Source organism: Hydra vulgaris, chromosome 02 (assembly GCF_038396675.1).
Source record: "Hydra vulgaris chromosome 02, alternate assembly HydraT2T_AEP".
Classification (NCBI taxonomy): Eukaryota; Metazoa; Cnidaria; class Hydrozoa; order Anthoathecata; family Hydridae; genus Hydra; species Hydra vulgaris.
In genome coordinates, this window is record NC_088921.1 from 17,077,994 (window position 1) to 17,099,014 (window position 21,021).

The 21,021-nt window shown below is 28.2% G+C and overlaps 1 protein-coding gene across 1 annotated transcript in view; it reads right to left on the minus strand.

Annotated features, from left to right (window-relative positions):
• Nucleotides 1-20,693, minus strand: part of LOC136076780 (NACHT, LRR and PYD domains-containing protein 3-like) — a 43,086-nt gene extending 22,393 nt beyond the window's left edge. Inside the window, exons 1-3 of the mRNA XM_065790231.1 lie at nucleotides 20,429-20,693; nucleotides 3,750-3,797; nucleotides 1,608-2,954 (exon numbers count right to left, since the gene is read on the minus strand). Of these exons, the coding sequence (XP_065646303.1) occupies nucleotides 1,608-2,954; nucleotides 3,750-3,797; nucleotides 20,429-20,675 (1,642 nt within the window). The 5' untranslated portion in view covers nucleotides 20,676-20,693. The remainder of the gene's footprint in view (nucleotides 1-1,607; nucleotides 2,955-3,749; nucleotides 3,798-20,428) is intronic.
• Between the last annotated feature and the right edge of the window lie 328 nt (nucleotides 20,694-21,021).

Below are 21,021 nucleotides of genomic sequence, written 5' to 3' on the forward strand. Positions count from 1 at the left end.
TGTTGCACTACCAAAGTTACACTAGCATCATAAATCAGGCTATAATGTTTCTTCTTACAACATGACTATCATATAGCTCCATAAAATTTCTCAATTCTGGAGCATCAATAATTTGCTCTGGCAAAGAGTTCCAGTGTTTCACTATATGATCTGTGAAAAAATATTGCATCTGTTCGCAATGCTTTACTAGTTGACACTTTGATCGCATAGCATGACCACGAGTACCACCAGCCGGTCCATCGCAAAGAAAGAAGGAAAGAGACATCGGTGGGTGATGCCAGTCAATGACATCAATCTGACTTATTATTTTAAAATGCTGTATCATATCACTTTTGATCCTTCTCTCAGTCTAATATAAGTTGATCATAATATATATATATATATATATATATATATATATATATATATATATATATATATATATATATATATATATATATATATATATATATATATATATATATATATATATAGTTTTTTTTATAAATAAAAAAAGAAACATTTACTATTATGGTAATAAAAAATAACAACCATAGATAACTTAATTAAAATGTGTTTATTGAAAATAATTGTTAGTAATAAACAAATAAATTTGATACTTTGATTCAAAATTGTTTTGAAAAGTTTTCAAAGTTGTTTATTCCAAATGTAATTTGAGGGTTAAAATGGAATTAAGGGTATCAATTTCGTATGTTTACTTTACAATTTTGTTTTCCCTTTTGTTAAGAATTCTTTTCTTTATTTTTAGTTTAATTCCCTATCTAATTAAAAAAAAAAAAATTTTCCAAGTTTTCCAGGTACAGTATAAACCCTGTAAACTGATAATAACAAGCTTTATTAAGTTTACAGAAGGTGCACTCAATGTAACTACCCGGAATAAACATACAGTGAGAGGCAATATCAGCAGAAAAAAATTACAGAAGAAATGTTTCTGAAAAACAAACAACTAGAGAATTTGCTTAAAACATACATTCTAACTGTATTTTTTTTGGCTGTTTAAATTTTAATGACTTTTATAGACATAATTGTTGTTAAAGGAATGCCTTAAACTTGTCTTTCGAGGCAATTGGTTACTTTATCAAAAATTATTTCATGTTATGATGAAAATCAATATTTTATTCATGAAATATAAAAGCATTTTATTCATGCCTCATTTTATACTCCATACTTTAAGAAAAATATTTAAAGAAACAGTATATGCAGATATAGACTTGTGGCTAATAACTTATGTATTTTTAAATGTTTTCCTAAAAAAAACTATAGATTATGAAAAACTAATTTTATTTGACTATACCAAAAAAAAAAAAAAATAGTCTATCATTTTTAGAAATCCAAATATTGTTAAACATAAATATAAAAGAATAGTCAACCATTTAGCAAAATAATGATAAAACAAATTATGTCAAAACTTATCTAAATAATGTTAGATGCACTTTTGATTTTAATAAATTCAATTTTATAATGAAATTTTAAATTTATTAAACAAGGAAAAAAAAATTTATTAACAGAAAATACTTTTAAAATAATTTCTACATTACTTATATACTTCAAACACCTGTATCTTTATTTAAAATGACTCTTAATCCAAAGAAGTATTAAGGACTTACCTAAAATAGATAACAAAAATAAAGACTCTTCAGAAGATTGCTTTGAAGGAATCAGATTAACAAGAAACTTTAATAAACTATTTTGGTTTGTATTGGTTAATCCGCAAATCATTGATAAACAACTCTCCAACCTTTTATCAGCCATAATCCCTTCACTATTTAAACAATTATATGCATATACAGATGCACAAAACTCCATTATAGTTAGATGTGCAAATTGATAGTGATAACCTAGATTTGTTTCAATCATTTCTATAAATCCAAAAAAATTGTCTTTTTTTTCATCAAAGTCAATGATAAAAGTTTGAATATCTTCTTTAGAAAAAATTACTTTATTTTCAACAAACAATTGATACGCAATTTTACAAATATTTAAAACATATTTTTTATTGGAATCGCTTTCCATTATCTGATAGATCAAATCATTGTTTTTGAAGATGTGTTGTTGTAAAAAGTATAAAAAAATATTTGCATACAAATCTGTCATTGTTGAAAAAGAATTTTTTTCTACATTTTTTGAGACACTTATAATCTTACATATGGAAGATAAATAAAATGGAACAGATGACATGGATTTTGCAACTGGAGATTCCTTCAAAGTTGCTTTCACAACATCTCTTATTTCTTCCGAAGCATTTTCTATATAATTATTTATTCCATTTTCATTAAACCCCATTATTTGAATGGTTACCTTATCACTATGCTCCGTTAATATACTTTGGTATTTATCAATTGCATAAACTCTACCAGCAAGTACATATTTGTATTTTTGAATTTCTTTTAAGACATTAACAACTGGATAGTTACAAATCGAACTTAGATTTATTAATTCATTCAAATATTTAAACTCATCTAATCCATCAATTACAAACAGTACAGTATGATTACTAATATTAAAATCATTTATAATATCTTTGTAGAAAACATTTAGTAATTCATTAATATTAGAAATATTTTGATATTGATTGAGCCTTCTGCATTCCAAATAAAACACAAGTTTGACATTTTTCCAAATTTGATCATTTGACCAATCAAGCAAACATTTTCTAAGCAACCATGTTTTCCCAATACCAGCTATTCCAGATATTAATGTTACAGATTTTTCTTTCATAAAAATTTCACTATATGGAATAAGTGTATATTTCATTTGCTTTTCAAGAAATTCCTTTCGTTCAACACTATAAACAGCATCTATTTGAGAATTAACTGCATCAACGATACATAGATTAACAAATTTATGTATTAGATCAACATTTGTGGGTGATCTTAATGGTGGTTGAATTTCATCTATTTCCCAATATTTTTTAAGATAATAACTCTTGAGTGCTGTGCATATCTCAGATATATCTAAAAACATCATCATCATCATCATCATCATCTTTTAATAACTCTTAGTTTATATATTATTAAGTTTTAGTTATTTTTAGACTTCATTATCCTTAATTTTAAAAAAATCCTTAGTTAATGTAATTTATTTTATGAACAAAAATTTTTTAATTATATATTTTTTTAATTATTTTATTTACCATAACTATCTCTTTATTATTATTAAAAAGGCCCTGTTTATGTAAATTATTAAAATTATTATGTTTTAATCTTAAATAGTGATTGTATTTACAATATAATATTATTATAATATAAATAGACCAAAACTATTTGACTACAAGACGAATAATAGACAAACAAAAAGTAAGCGTAATTACTATTATTTTAATTATGCAAACACTGCGCTATATAGTCTATTATTTGCAACTTAAAAGTTTATTAAAATAAAAGGTTTTACCATTAAACCTAAAAACAAAGTGAGCGATTTTTGCTGACCTCAAACACTTCTAGGTCAACATTCAACATTGTTGAATGCTGACCCTAACTTCAAGGGCTGTCATCATCATCATCATCATCATCATCATCATCATCATCATCATCATCATCATCATCATCATCATCATCATCATCATCATCATCATCATCATCATCATCATCATCATCATCATCATCATCATCATCATCATCATCATCATCATCATCATCATCATCATCATCATCATCATCATCATCATCATCATCATCATCATCATCATAATTAATAATTACATCATCACCATTAATATAATATAATAATTATTATAATTTAATAATTACCTTCCTTGACATTACATCTGCAAGTGATTTCTGATGAATTTAGAGAATCTAAACGATAGTTGTATAAATTTGAATATAATACTTCTAATAAAGTTAATTATAGTTATCATTTCTATATAAACCATAGTTATTAATTTTACTTATCGTGAGAATTTTTACTTTAACAATTCAACATTATTTAAGAAAAATAATATTAACTATTAACTAACGGTTAAAAAATAATATAATTGAGTGGGACAAAAACAAAATGTATGGCGCCAAGTCAGCGTGGAAAATAACGGGCGGTCAACGGTCACTGACCGCCCGAAATGACTGAAAATGCTATTTTGACCTCTCAAAACGAATTCTTCCCGGTCAAGGTTGACTGGTTGAAAAAAAAAAGAGATATATAACGTTTGACAAATTATCAGGATGCGTTTGAAAATGCATATACCAAAATTTCATAAAATGAAAATCTTTGAAAAAAGCTTCTAAAATAATTTTATCGTTTGTATGCTACTTTAAATCGCTTCGTTAGTGAGTATTATAAATGACGTAAACTATTAATTTTTTTTTGCTTCACTTATTAAGACTAATTTTATTTTACTGGTGGTGAAATCCATAACCGCTTTTTTCATAAATGATTGAAGTCCTTATTTTATTATTGTTTTAATAATAATATAATATTAACTGAGAACATTTTTTTATTCCTACATTTTATTTATATTTTCTTTATATCATTTTATTTATTTTTCTTTTTTTTTACCTTTTGCTTTTACATTTTACCTATTGCTGCTAATTGCAATGAAAAAATATTTTTATTTTTTATTTTTAGTTTAATTTATCCATAGTCAAAAAAACTTATAAATTATCGACTAAGAGCCGCACACCAAGCCCTACTGTGATGAAAATAAATTTTTTAGATTTCGATTAGTTAAGACTCCGGAAAAAAAGAAAGTTCGTATTTGAAATTGTCGATGTTCTTATATTCTCTATTTTAAAGACTCTTTGTTCGGTTGACGCTGAGTGACTGAAAACTTAACTTTATTATTTAGATAAATTTAAAATAACCAAATGCGTGTTTGCTTTTTTTTTTGAATATTAAAATCTTAAAAATATATATATTGTAGTGTAAAGTTTCGTTTTAAGTAACGTAAATAATTTTGAAAGTATTTCATAAAACGATTGTCATGATTTTATTAAATATTAGTTCAGCATCTGCCGGCGGGAGGCATTAACATTATTATCAACTAAATAACATTAACAGTTTATAAAATGATTTTAAATAAAAATGAATGAAAGATATAAAATGATACAAATGATATATAAAATGTGCAATCATTTTTTTTTTTCAATGTCGGTAACGATTGAAGTTCTTATTAAACCATTATTTAAAATTAATTAATGTAACTAAGAGCATTTTCTCCTTGTTTTCATTCATTTTTCTCGTACCTTTTCCCGCAATTTCTGAAGTCATAGCAATGAATGAGTTATTTTTAAATAAATTTCAAATTAACAATTGCGAATTTGAACATTTTTTATATCATTAAATTGTAAGAGAATCGTCAAACATCAGCACTTCAAAATGGAGGCGACTAAGATGAGACAAACAACACTTTTATTTTTAACTCAAGCAGGATCGGAATTAAAACCACCTGTTGAAAAGAATAATTAATAATAAGAATGTTCAATAGAATTAAAACTGACACAAGAAATCGCTTAACTGAAAAACGGCTCAATAATTTAATTCGGGTGTGCACTGATGAAACAAATAGTGAAGAACTTGATGTGAACCCTGCCATTGAATTATGGGCCAAAAATACGTTGCGAAGGCCTACACAAGAAAGACGAATTTATTCAAAAGAAAGAAGAAATTATTCAAAAAAAGAAAAAAAAAAAAAAAAAAACCATAAAAACATTAATTGATTTAGAATCGTCATCAGACGAGCAGACGAGTCTTTAGATTTAATATCGCCTTTCGATGAAACTTTAGGTAATGAATCAGATGAAACGTATCTTTGAAAAAACATTTTTAAGTTACATAAAACTTTGTTTTTTGTAACTTAGGCATATATTATAGTTGTAATATATAAAACGATTCTTGATTAAGTATTCAGTTTAAATTTTTTTGATATATCATAAAAATGTGTATTTTTTATTATTTTAAAAAATAGAATACAAATAAAAAAGGAATATGAATTCGTTCATTTTAAAGTATCAAGTTATTGTTTTATTTAAAAAGTTTCGTCATGCAGAATAATTGCTACGATAAAAATTTAAACCAAAAAAAAAATTAAAATTTTGACCGCCCAAAAAAAACAACTGACCGTCAATTTTATGTATTAGCCGGTCAGTTTGACCGCTCGCCTTTGATTACTTATTTTCCACGCTGCCAAGTAGTAGGAAATTATTGATTGCTTGGCCGCTGTGTGGAGAAATGTTAAGCAAGGTACTTTCCAGTGGAAATTAAATTTATTATTTTGGTTTTTTCTTTAATTTTTAATTTTAAATTCTATATTAAAAAAGCTAAAGCACCACTATACCACTTAATTACGTATTTAATTACATATTAATGACAACAAATTAAATTTTAGCCCAAAATACCTATTTTATATTGTTGAAAACTGGGAGGATGAGCAACAAGTGGGGGCAGATCATTTACAACATAGCTATAAAGGAAGTGACCATGGCCCCAGCCCCAGCCCTGGATAAAAATAAGACTTTATGCAAACCTGACCCCGGCCTAGGCATAATTATAAGATTTAGCAGGGGTTAATAGCCAGGAATAGAAAAAAAATTTATAATGTGATCTCAGCTCGGGATATGGGTTGCTTCTACTTTGTGGAAGCAACCATGAGGTAGAGCTAGTACAAAAGAGTACTGGAAAACAGACTACTATCCCAGATCCGAAAAAGGAAATCTAAGGGATTTCCCAGAACAGGATATAATTTAAAAAAACACTACCAAGCTGAATGGTATATTTGTTGCAAAAGGTGCCATTACCAAATATTAAGATTATTACCTAATTTGTTATTTTAACACTTTTTATTTTTATCATGTTTTATCATATAAATATATATATATATATATATATATATATATATATATATATATATATATATATATATATATATATATATATATATATATATATATATATATATATATATATATATGTATATATATATATATATATTTATATGATAGAACATGATAAAAATAAAAAAAAAGTTTGTTTGCATAATCAATCTTTTACATAAACAAAAAAAATCAATGACATCATGTACTGAAACTCTAAGGAATAAAGAGCGCTTGAATAAATGATCAAGTCTGTAGAATGTGGCGTAACCAATCTGGCAAGTGTTGTTCCCCTCCGACTCACAAATGATGCATTTGCAGTCAACAGTTATCAACAGTTAGCAGAAACTGATAAAGACGATTTTGACCGATAAAAAAGGCGTTGCTTAAAGCATTTGCTGTTGATGCATTTACAGCTTACGAACAGTTTGTTACAAGAAAGTTAAAGCATGGAGAGGCAGTTGATGTTTATTTGGCAAAACTGCAAAGATTATCTACGCTGATTGGTGGGCTACCAGACAGAGCAATTGCATGTGCTTTTGTTTCTGGGCTCCATGAGGAAGTTCAAAGGATGCAGAGATCAAGTTCTCGTATGGATGATCTTACAACTATACTAATACTTGCACGAGCAAGAGCACTTATGATTGAATAATGGAACAATGGAACATATGAAAATTTTGCTACTTCTGCAACAAAAAGACGTGCTGAGCGGCTGTTGATTAAAGATCAAACGCAACCAATTTACTACGAATGTAAACTCCCCAATCATTTTGCAAGAGATTGTCATCTGCAAAAAAATAGTAATCGAAACAAGTCGGGTCAAAGACGGGTGACAAGCGATGTTTTGTGTTACTTGTGTCAAGGAAGGACACATATCAAAAATGTGCCTAAAAAACATGCTGAGAGAGAAGATGTTTGCACTAGTTCTCTCCCTAAACAATCAATAATGGCGTTACCTAATACACATTTGGACAATAATGGCGTTCCTCGGGATGTGTTAATCGACTCAGGATATACCTACTGCATCATTTATAAAAAATTTGTGCCAAAAATTAGGAAGAAAGTTGTTAGCGTGGTAACTGTAAATGGACAACAACAACAGTGCGAAGATCGAACTCGAATTGCCACACCAAATGGGAATGAAGTTTTTGTGGAAGCACTTGTAGTTGACTTTAAACCACTTGGTGATTGTTTTTTGACGAGTATGGATGGAATAGCGGCTTTTGGTGGAGTATCAATATCTGCAACTTGTGATGCTTGTTTTATGGGAAAAACAAATCATGTTTATTTGGACTAAGAAATGACAAGTGACAAAAGATGTCAGTATTATGAATATAATAGCTCGAAATTTCACAGCTTCGTTTGAAAAATAAAATCGAGAATGGATAATTGTGTGGAAATGAAATAATAATTCTCGACCTAAAACTCTAGTGAATAAGATTGCTGAATACACTATCCCTGTTGGCATAAAACACCGTAACGAAAAAGAAATTGAAGTGTGGATAGAGAAAAAATGGCTGCAAAAGTACAATTTGAAGAAACACAGTCCCATAATGGGTTTGGTTTCTCTCATGGCAGTGGTGCAGCAAAACAAAGAAAAAGTACAACCAGTATAAAACTTCAGAGAGCTGAACACGTTTATTGAAGCATTCGCTGCAAACACAGATGCGTGTGCTGACAAACTTCGAGACTAGAGATGGTTTGGAGAAAATGTTTTAATAATTGATTTATCTTCATCTTACATGCATTTATCTTCATCTTACATGCAACTAAAAATTGATGACAAACTCTCGGTTTACCAAACTGGTTGTGTTCAGTGGACAAAGACTTTGTTTAACACGCTTAGGATTCGAACTAAACGTTTTGCCTTATGTTTGTGTTTGTGCATAATGAAAGAAGTGTTGAACTAAGTGCTATCGCAAGATGAAACAATCTGGAAAGGAACGTCATGATACATTGATGATATTTTTGTGAACGAAGACATAATATCTGTTTGTCGCGTACTTGATCATTCGGAAATCTATGGGTTTCATTGCAAGCCGGTGGCCTGCGTATCAATAAAGCAAGAGTTCTTGGTTTACAAGTCGGAATGGAAAATAAAAAGTTGTGTTGGAGAAGAGATAATGATTTTGGTGAAATTCCGAATTCACTAACAAGGCATAACATCTTTTCTTTGTGCGGAAAAATGACATGGAATCTTCCAGTTTGTGGTTAGTTGCATTTGGCCTCGTTGTATGTTAAAAGAACAGCAAATGCCCTGACAAAAAGGTGGGACAAAAAAAAATGCAATTATCTGGAAAAAATGCTTAATGATATGGTTAAAAGAACATGGAATGACAATCCTGCTAAGGCAATTTAGAGTGTTTATAGAAACGAGGCAAGAATTTGGGTAGATGCTGATTCAATAGCACTAGCCATGGTTGTCAAGGTTGATGGCAATATAGGTGCTAATTTGATAGCACTAGGCATGGTTGTCGAAGTTGATCGCAATATAATCGAAGACACTTGTTGGTTAAAAAAAGATTACACAACACAAGTCCAATAAAATGGCCGAAAAATTATATATATATATATATATATATATATATATATATATATATATATATATATAATATATATATATATATATATATATATATATATATATATATGTGTGTTATTCAAGAATTAAACGCAATATTTCTGGAACGAGGAGGTCCAGATGAAATACTGACAGACAACATTACTGCATTTCGAAGCACATTATTTTTGCAGTTTGTAAATAAATGGAATGTTAAACTTCGATTCAGGTGCGCTAAAGTACCTTCTGGAAATGGAATCTCAGAACGATGTCAACAAACTGTCAAAAGAACAAGGAAGAGAGTTCCGTGCAGCATACTGGAGGCTGTTTATTGGTATAATGTTAGTATATGTGGGCAATATCAAAAAGTGTATTCATCTTGGCAGTGAATTTTTCTTGATAGTTATGTTGTGAAGCTGATTTTCTACTTCTGGGCTTAGACACTTGAACATGTTGCTTGCGAATACTCTTTAGTTTAGCAACTAGATGAGGCTTTGCTATAGTTGGAATACTAGCCTCAAGCCAGAAAATCATAACTTCATCTCCAACTGTGTCACAGGATATTGAAAGAGTTGACTTTTTGATTGTTATTTCATAAAAAACTCTTCATAAGGCAGCACCACTTGTTGACAACTGACTCAGCTCATCTATTATTGAGAGAATATGTCCAACTAGCCATACATTTAAAGTTGAGCGTGTTGCTTTGTCTGAAGCACCCATCTTCTTAAGTAATATTATTATACTTTTTTTTTATAATAGAAAATAAATAAATAAAATAGAAATTTAATAAATATAAAGTGCTCTTTAACTAACTATAAAAGTGCTTTAATAAATGTTAGGCCAAATAATAAAAAAATTAAGTCTTAGATGATACACCCCCTATTTTCCCTATATTTAGATAATGAAATCAAAATATGAAATTAAGGAGGCATTTTTGGTAAATAATGCTGAGGGGGTAATTCTGAATTAGCTTGTACTTTCCAGTCTTCTGTGAACTATCTATGTTGTAACATAATATTTTATATTGTTCATTTTTAGATCAATTTATAGCAGTATTTTGTATGAAATAAAAATAGAATTACAAGATTAAGTTTTTAGACAAATTTTGATCAATTTAGGGTTCCGAAATAGGGTCCGGGAGACCACTTCCCATTATCAGTTTGCAAAAAAACTTAAATATATACTTTTTATAACAGATCTCACCAAATAAAGTTAATTAAAAAATTTAAAAAAAAACAGACCTCACCAAAGATGTTGTGCGATTAAAAATTTATAAAAAAAAATTTTTTTCCATATAAAAGAAAAGCACCCTAGTTTATATATATATATATATATATATATATATATATATATATATATATATATATATATATATATATATATATTATATATATATATATATATATATATATATATATGTATATTTATATGTATATATATATATATATATATATATATATATATATATATATATATATATATATATATATATATATACATATATATAAAGCCTTTTCGGGAAGCCTGTCTGGTCGCACGCCATGTTCGTCCGCATTTAAAGTAATTTTTTTAGACTAACTGACCACGGCAGAAAAAGTTAAACAAAAGAATAACATAGTCTCTTTAATAAATGTATTTACTGCATTTGATGCATGTCTGAAATTATTTCTTTTATATTGCCGTATTTCCATTATTAATACGAATCAGAAATAATGAGCATAATGATTGCTCTGTTTAAAAAATTGTTTTTAAAAACTTTAAAAAAAGTTTTAAATTTGCTCCTAAAAATTTTGTTAAGAAAGTTCAGTAAATTAACAATGTACTAGCCCACAAAGTTTTGCATCATCATTTCATTTTTTTACATAGAAAACTTGATGAAAAATTTTTTTTTTTTACAAATAAATACCAATTAGATTTCTTGCTTTCCTGTGCATTGATTTTTGTTTGTTGTTTTTTTTTTTTTGTTTTGTTATTCACCTCCTCAAGGCCGAGAAGGCCACTACAGACGAGGAGGTTACTTAATAGTGGTTATAACCCTCTCTCAACTCTATAACTCCGAAACACGAACCTTGACGAACAAGGCCGCTGCGCGGAGAAACAAGTTGAGCGCGGTACTACCAGGGACGTGGTGGGGATCGAACTCGGAACCTCTCGCTTATGAAGCGAGCGCTATTAAAACAGTAAAGTTTAGCAAAGACATTAAAAAAAAAAATTAAAAATTGTCTGAGTTTCTAACGCAATTTATAAAGTTTTTTTTTAATTTCTTTTATATACTGACTGTAAAAAGTAGCGAAAAAATTTTATATCGAAAAATATTTTTATTTTCGTTATTCTTATCTACTTTTTTCTTTGACTTGCATCAATTTTGGTAGTTAAAAATAACAAACGCTTTAAAAATAAGAAAACAAAAACGTTGAATATTTAAGTATATTATTTTTTTGACAACAATTTTCATTTTTTATTATTAAGTCAAGTTTTCTAAAAAAATTACTTTAATTGTGAACGAACAAGGTGTGCGACTGCATGCGCTTCCCAGGAAGGCTTGATATATATATATATAACAAATAATTTTAAATGTATTGTACAAAAAAGAGTGCTCAATGTTCTTAAAAGAACAGAGCAATAAATTATTAGAAATTACTTATCAAACTTTTTTCATTTAACACTGTTTCATTAATAAGACATCAATAAGACTCATCAAAAATGATGAATATTTTATTTTGCCACAGCACTTAGAATGTTTTATCAATTTGCATGTTTTAAAAATCTCAAAAAAACCAAACTGAAGAAAAATTAAAAATAAACACACCACAAACTGAAAAGAAAATTTGTTTTAATAAACAAAAAAAAATATTAAATAAATCACTTACTTTTATTAATAATATGGACAGATGTCCATATTGTATGGTTATACTAGAACAGATGGTTATACTGTGGGCAGATATCCAAATATGGTTATACTAGCCTGATATTACAACTTTGTTTGTGTTTGCAAATACTTGTCCCATTAAAAAAATTCAAAAAAATTCAATCACACTAAGGAACAAAGTGCAGTAACCTATGATGGGCTTTAAGTGGTTTTGCTCACGGGGTAGTGATAATCATTATTTCACATTGTGAATAAATGAGAAAAATGTATTATGGATAAAGTTGGAGCATTAAAATATTATTTTAGGCATAAACATTGGATTAGATATATAACCAAGATTAAATGGGTCAATTTATGGGTTATAATGGGTTAATTTATGTTAAAAAATTCAAGTACTAATTTGGGTTCAGGGCAGATTATAAACTTAATACACTAGTGGCCATAGGAATGGATACCCCGGTAATTTTTACCATTTTTCTTAGAAAAGTTGACGTATCATGCATTTGGTGGATTTAATTATTTATTTTTATATTTAAACCACGTCATCTATTATTTCGCTTATAGGAAACCGCAAATTTTAATCATTTATATCAATTTTAAACATAATTATGGATTATTATTGTTAATTGGTGTCAAAAGAGAGTCATTGCTCAGCTAATGGGTTTCTCTAGTAAAAGTTGAATGTCTCATTATTTTTGTGCTTTTGTGAAAATTAGTCTATTTATTGTGATGACTAATAGTTAATTACGTTATTAATTAACATTTTTATCCATAAATCTTTTAAGCTATAAATACAAGATCATTGTTTTGTAGTCATTTAGTTGAGTTTCAACAATTGCAGGTGAAAAGTCGACAGTGCTGTCAAAGATTTAGTGTGTTTTTTAAAATTGTACTTTTATTTACAATGGCGAAAGATTGGTCACCTACAAAGCGATGCAAAGCTGTTACATTACGTGGAGAAGGTTATTCGTACATGGAAATTGTCAAAAAGTTGGGAAATGGAGCAACAAAATCTGAAGTGAGGAAGGTGTACGAAAGGTTAAAGGCAACCAATACCTTCAAAAATATGTCAAAAAATGGAAAAATTAAGAAGACAACTGCCAACGATGACAGGATGATAATGAGGCTTGCACTTAAAAACCGAAGAGCAACTTCAGCAGAAATTTAAAATGATTTAGAGGCAGCTGGAGTTTAAGTCAGTTCAAGAACAATATGCCGAAGGTTTTTTGAAAATGGTTTAAAAGCAAGAAGACCCAGAAAAAAACCATATTTAAACAAAAAACAACGAAAAATCGTTTGATTTGGGCAAAAGAACACAAGGAGTGGACAAAGGAAGACTGGGCAAGAGTTATTTGGAGTGATAAAAGCAAGATTTCCATTTTTGGAATTGATGGAATCAATTATGTGAGAAGAAGGCCCGGTTAAGATCTTTTACCTGAGTGCACATTGGTTACAATGAAGCATCCCATAAGTGTAATGGTGTGGAATTACTGCAGCAATCCTTGCAGGATTGCTGCAGTAACAAAAAATAAAGGATATCCAACAAAATATTAGGTTTTTTTTTAATAAGCCGTTTTTTTAATAACATGTTTTGTAAGCTGTAAAACATAAATTTACCATAATTTCCCACTTTGTCATTAAATTGTTATATTTTTATATTAAAATTGTGAATTTTAATCAAAATTTTAGTTTTTTTAATCTAAACACATCAAAAAATAATAATCAATATACAAAACCGCATAAATATGATTAGTTTCTTTTAAAAACACACCAAAGTGAAGTTTTCATATATTTTCAAGGGGTGTCCATTCCTATGGCCACTAGCATATATATATATATATATATATATATATATATATATATATATATATATATATATATATATATATATATATATATATATATATATATATATATATATATATATATATATATAGTGAAAAAAGCTCCAGTCCTTTCTTGAGCTTCAGAAAGGTTCCCACAGAGGGCAAAATGGTCAATTTTTCCCCTGTTTTAGGAAAACTTAACTTTGCTTGCAGGACCCTTAAATCTCAAATATAAAAATTAAATTATTCACTAATATGGCAATGAGTTCTAATAATTAAGTTTAAGGGGCTCTTTTTTTAATAAACCTTCAAGGTATTTTAGTAGGTATTTTTAAATATATTTTACATTTAAACTTTAATAATTTTTTGTATGATTTTATATTTGAAAAGATTTTGTTTTTGCTGATCAAAGTTTGTTTTGAATGAAGAATAAAAAAGATTTTAAATAAAATTTTAATTTTAAAAATTAAAATTTTATTTAAAATCTAAATCTTAAGTTAAACTGAGTTTTATTGTTGGATACTTTAAAAAAAGTGGATCATTTATCACCAAATTGTTCTACCAGTCAGTTATATAGTCACATAATATTTAACTTGTAGTTCTGTGGACACAAGATGAACTCATTAGAACTCAGAAGGTAAAAATAGATCAAACTGTATAACTTTATTAAAATACTAAAAAATATTATCTAGTTTTATTAAGTACTTAATAATATTTCCATTTTATAAAATCAAGGTCTAAAATATAGTGAAGGATTGGATGAAGCTGAAAAACATAATTAAAAAAAATAATCCTGCTAAAGTAAAAAAGAGAAAGAACTTTAAAGTGGAAGACAAAGCGTTCCTTGAAGACCAGTTAAAGGAAATAAAGGTTAGGGGGTTTGGTTAGGGGTTTGGTTAAAAGATTTTAGTACTCATTAAAAGGAAAGTAAAGGGTGATTTCAAAAAAGATTTCAGTACTCATTAAATTGAAAGTAAAAGGAGATGCTTTTGCTGGTATCTTTTTGGCAACACTGGCTTTGACGGATCACACGTGCATCGTGTCTTGTGTCATTTAATTTTTCTTTCTATTTTTAGTCTCATCAGAAGATCTTAACATCTGAAGTTAATTTATTATTAAAAAACTAAATTTAGTTTATTTTGCTGAATACTTGAATGTAACCATGATCGAGATCTCGTCTCGTTCTCGTTTCTCGTGAGAAATGGGACTTCTCGTGAGAAACGAGAAATAGAAAATTCTCGCAAGAAGTAGAACGAGACTTAAATATTATATTATTTTCCAAATTAAAAATTATTATAATTTACAAAATGCTTAATAATTTCTTTTTTTAATTAATTTATATTTTGACTCCGTGTTTTTAATTAGATTTTTAATTAGATTTTTTAATTAGACTTTTTTTTAAAAATCTAATTAAAAAATTTTAATTAGATTTTAAATACAAAAACTTTTTGTATAAAATGGTGCACTTTCGACTTAATTTCATTAGTTTACCAGTGGAATTCAACTTGACACATATTGTTCATATTGAAAAGAAATATTCTTGCCTCATTTCAACGATCAAAAATGTCACCAAGAAAAAACAAAATCTTGAGATATTTTCAAAAAACAAGTGACAGCGCTGAATGCAAGGCGTGCAAAAAGTCTTTGAAAAAAAAAATGGAAACACAAGCGGACTTCATTGTCACCTCGAAAAAAAACACAGCCAAGATTACGTTAAGTATTCTGAAAAAACTGAGGACTCTCTTCTTCCTCCTCCTAAGAAGAAACAACGAACCATGGTCGAAATGCTTGAAACAAAGTCCAAATATGACAAAGACAATTCCATTTAAAAACAGTTTGACTCTGCAATGCTGGATTACTTTTGCACTGATCTGGCATCCTGTTCAGCAGTCGAAAGAAGAGGTTTCAAGAAATTGTTTGACATTGCAAACCCTAAACTGAGCCTTCACCACAGAACAACACATTCAAGAAAGCTTTCAATTTGGTCAAGAGAAGTTCAAGCTGAAATGAAGAGCATAATAACGGAGATTACGCCAAATCTAAAAAGTGCTGCATTTATTTCTGACCTTTGGACTTCTAGAGCTCAGTACAGCTATATCTCTTGGACTTTTCATGCTATTGACGAAAATTGGAGACTACATCACTGGACACCCCATGTCCAACAGTTCCCAGGCAGACACACAGGTATCTTAATTGAAGGAAAGCTGGATTCTTTCTTAGAAGAACTAAATTTGCCTGCTGATTTGCCAATGTACTGCGTGAACGACCAGGCAAGAAACATGAAACTTGCAGTCAAATTGTCAAAGCGCCTTGACCATTACTTGTGCAACAATCAAATTTTGCAATGTGCAGTTCGAGACTCATTTGGAATGACTGCTGGAATGGATGATGCGTTGCAAACATGCAAAGATTTGGCTTGTTTAACTCACCAGTCAACAGTTGCAGCTGAGTTGCTTGAATCAGAATCAGATGCTCAAGGAATCAATTTTAGACAGTTACGCCAATCTGTTGACACAAGATGGAATAGTAAACTGGATTGCATGGCTTCTGTCGTACATCTAAAGAGTGCAATTATCAGCTTATGTGCAAATGAAGGTATTTTTTCTTCAAAGATCATCAGTGCATCATAGTGGAAATCAATCGAGGGAGCAGTAGAAATTTTGGCACCACTTAAAGAAGCTACAGAAACGTGGTCGGCTGAGTCTATTCCAACAATTAACACTGTCGCCGATTCTCTTTATTTAATCCATGACAAAATTGATCAATTTATTGAGACGGATAAAAAAAATGGCTACGGTGTCTTGTATGCAAAAAACTTGAAAAGCTGCATTGAGAAAAGATTTCCTCTTTGTCACACTGGAAACTTATTGAGTGCTGCAGCAAACTACTTAAATCCTGCTTTAAAGGCACTTCACTTGAAGCCCTTCAAAAAATTTCAAACAACAAAAGAATGGTTAGCCTCACAGGTTAAGAATAATGTTGAGTGCCAACCTGTTGCCAGAGTCCTTTCAGCAGATTTGTCCCCTAATTCAAAACTGAAGCGCAAGTTAAACGTCAGACTTGAAACACAAGAGCCAACATCTGAACTGAATCCTATTTTGAGCGAAATGTGCCAGTATGAATATCTCACTGATGCCAAAAAAGACTTTCAGATTCTTGATTCGTGGAAATTGCATTCAAATACATTGCCAGAACTCTCTTCATTAGCTAGACAAATTTTAGCTGTTCCAGCAAGTTCAACTAAATCAGAGAGAGTTTTTAGCTCAGGTGGAAATGTCGTCCGATCATCCAGACACAACTTACACCCAGAAAAAGTAGAACAAATCATCTTAATCAGAGAAAACATTGTCTTGTTGGAAAAGTTTGGCAAAAAACTTCTGAATTAATATTTGAAAAAGTTGTTTACATTTGACAAATGTCATTTGTGTCTATTTGTCAAAACCATGTTTACATTTTTTTTTTTTTACTTGGATTATAATAAATTTGATTTCAAAAACTGTTAAATATCTCGTCTCGTTCTCACGAGAAGTACTCGCCTCGGAGAACTTCTCGTCTCGGTTTGAGAACTTTTCGTCTCGGTTTGAAAAAACCTAGTCTCGCTCATGGTTACTTGAATGATATTTCTTGGGTTTTAAGTAGGGAATGCATACAGTCCCTTAGTACTTAGAAACATTTAATAATGATTGTAACTAGCGCCTTCCTATTATATTCAGTATTTTAACTAATGTATTATTATTTTCACAAAACTCCATGGTGTCCCAGTAAGCACTATACATTCTTTGAAAGTCTTAAGAACTTGTGTGTGTGTGTGTGTGTATATATATATATATATATATATATATATATATATATATATATATATATATATATATATATATATATATATATATATATATATATATATATATATATACATATATACAAATATATAAATATATATATATATAAATATATTAGTGACGAACCTAGAACTTATTTGGGAATACTACTTTTTTTTGCGATGTTGGGAGGGGGAATGTTCTTGAGATTCCCACCCCCCTGCCCTTCTCCCCTAGTTAAAACTGGTGCTGCGATAAGTAGCTGATTTAAGAGCATTTCTTTGAATACATGAATTTACCAGTAAACGTAACCATGTTACTTGAGTTACATTGAAAAACTATTTTACTTAAGAATTTAGTAAACGCTTTTGTTGGAATTACCACGCTTTTTGTGAATAGTTATTGAAAATTGTTTAAATTATTTTAAACATTTATTAACTATATTTTAGTAAATTTAATTTTAATGGCTATTAATGTTTTAAATAATTAGTAACTAAATGTTTATATACTTTGAACAATTTTTAATCAATAATTACATTACATATAGTTATTCGAATACAAGACTTAAATCTATTTTGTTAATTTTAAAAATATTATGTGAATTACAAATATTAAACCGCGTAATATTTGTAAAATTAAAATTAGCTTTTTCATTAAAAAAAACTTAGATCTTTATAAAACTTATACTAAGTAATTGTTTTCATTATTTTTATTATTTTTAAAGTAAAAAAGAGTATGGAAAAGAAACCAAACTTTCTGAAAAAGTTTATGTTTCGTTTTTTTGTTTCCCTCTTATAAAATTGCAAGCTTAAGATCAAAAGTTCATTCATTCAAAAATTAAATATGCACAATAGTTTTTACGACCAAAACTTTATACTTTTGTACATTTATTATCAAAAGCAATTCACTCTTAATTGCCAACAAACAAAAGTTAATTTTATCTGAATGGATCTTATAAAATTGTTCTATCTTTCAAAAAAGCAAATTTTTTATGCATATTATTGTTATAAAATTTCGTAACATGTTTTTAAAATTAAGTTTCATAGTGATATTCATTTTTTTAACTAACATTCAGTCGGTAACCAAATGACAGTTATGCCACATAATTATGTGAAAAAAGCAATTGTTTTTTAATTCATTTCATTGTCCTAAAGGGTGAAGTAGCTAAAATAAAGTGAAAACTATTTATATACTGTATTTAAAACCAAAACTTTTTTTTATATTTTTAATAAAAAAGCAAAAGAAAAGATAAAAGATAAAAGAAATTTTTGGGCGCCCATACTGCATTAGCGGTACTAAAACAGGTCTGGGTTCATCCCTGTATATAAGAGCAGAGCAGTAATAAATTAGTAAAAACGCTTATCTAATTTTTAGTTGTCTCCAACAGCATGTTTCACCATCATTAGGTTCATCAGGATGCTATCTAAAATATTGGCTGTAATTGAGGAGTAAAAAAATTAATATCAAATAGTATGCGTGCATTCATTTTTATTACTAATTTTAGAAAATTTTAACAACAGTGGTATTTTTTCACTGTTGCAATTTTAATTTATTTCGAATAATATTTTTTATTTTGTCTAATTTAATTTTACTAACGTGCCCTTGTTCACTTTTTGTAGGTACTAGTAGTCTACAAGAGAGTTTATTTTGAAAATTTGGTTTATGATCTTTTAGTGTGATAAACACTAGCGCTGGTGTGACTCATTCAATTATAGCTTCTAAATTAACTGTTTTAGCAATGTTTTGGCCTTCTAAATTAGCTGAATTTTATAAGTTTTTAGGGGCATTAGCGTAATTTTTAGAAATATTATCGCACAGTAAATTATGGTGATTATCTGGGGCAATTTGTTATATGTTACTTGTTTTATCAGCAAAAACTAAAATATTAGGGTTTGATTTTATATTATTAATGTTTAATTTAAGTTCTTTTTGGAAATCATTGTTTACATTTCGAAATTTTATTGTTTTAATCAACTAAATCGTTTTCAAAGTTTTCTATGTTGGGAATAAAAGGTGGGGTATTTTTTGTTTTGAATCCAAAATTTTCTTTTTGGTTTTTTTCAATTATAGAATTTTTATTGTTTTGAGATTTTAAGAAAAAATGGGCTTTCCAACAAATTCTTTTAATAAAAAGTTCTATTTTCTTCCTGATAAACCTAATGATGGAGAAACATGCTGTTAAAGACATCTAAAAAGTTGATATATACATACACACACACACACACACACACACACACACACACACATATATATATATATATATATATATATATATATATATATATATATATATATATATTTATATATATATATATATATATTTATATATATATATATAAATATATATATATATATATATATATATATATATATATATATATATATATATATATATATATATATATATATATATATATATATATATATATATATATAATATATATATATATATTGTTTTACCACATCAATGTGACATTTCAGAGCAATTAAACCTGATAGATTGAATTAGCAATAAAATAATATAAATATAAAAATACTATAAAACTAACCAGAAAAATGTTTTGCCAGATCATTTCTTCCAATTATGCTAAGTGCCTTGACAAACGCATCATAGTTATCAACCCCTAGAAGCATACGATATTCTAAAGCTTTAAAAAAATCAGTTGGTCTTTTAATCTTTTCAAGAATACCATCACCAATTTGTTGTGAGTAATAATATTTAAGATCTTCAATATTTTTTTCCAACAAATTATCTCCAATCTTTAGCAAAATTTCTTTATATATTTTATCATTCATTTCTTCAAAATACTATAGAACTCTATACATTTTAAATATTTAAACATTTTAGAATTGTATAATAATATTAATAACTGTTTATTAAATTTTAATATAAAACATATTGTATATTAAAATGATAATAGTGTATTAGAACATATAATACAGGGTGCAGCAATTGATCTGTAACTATTGATTATTTTGGAATCTCGGGTCAAATATAATGACTGTTTGTCAAAAATAAGTCCTGGAAGCTGTTTTTTCGGTAACTGACCATGGACTTTCCAACAGGACTCAGCACCATTACATAAATCTTGGGTGAATCAAGATTTGTTAAGTGCAAATGTTGCATGGTTTATTTTGTCTA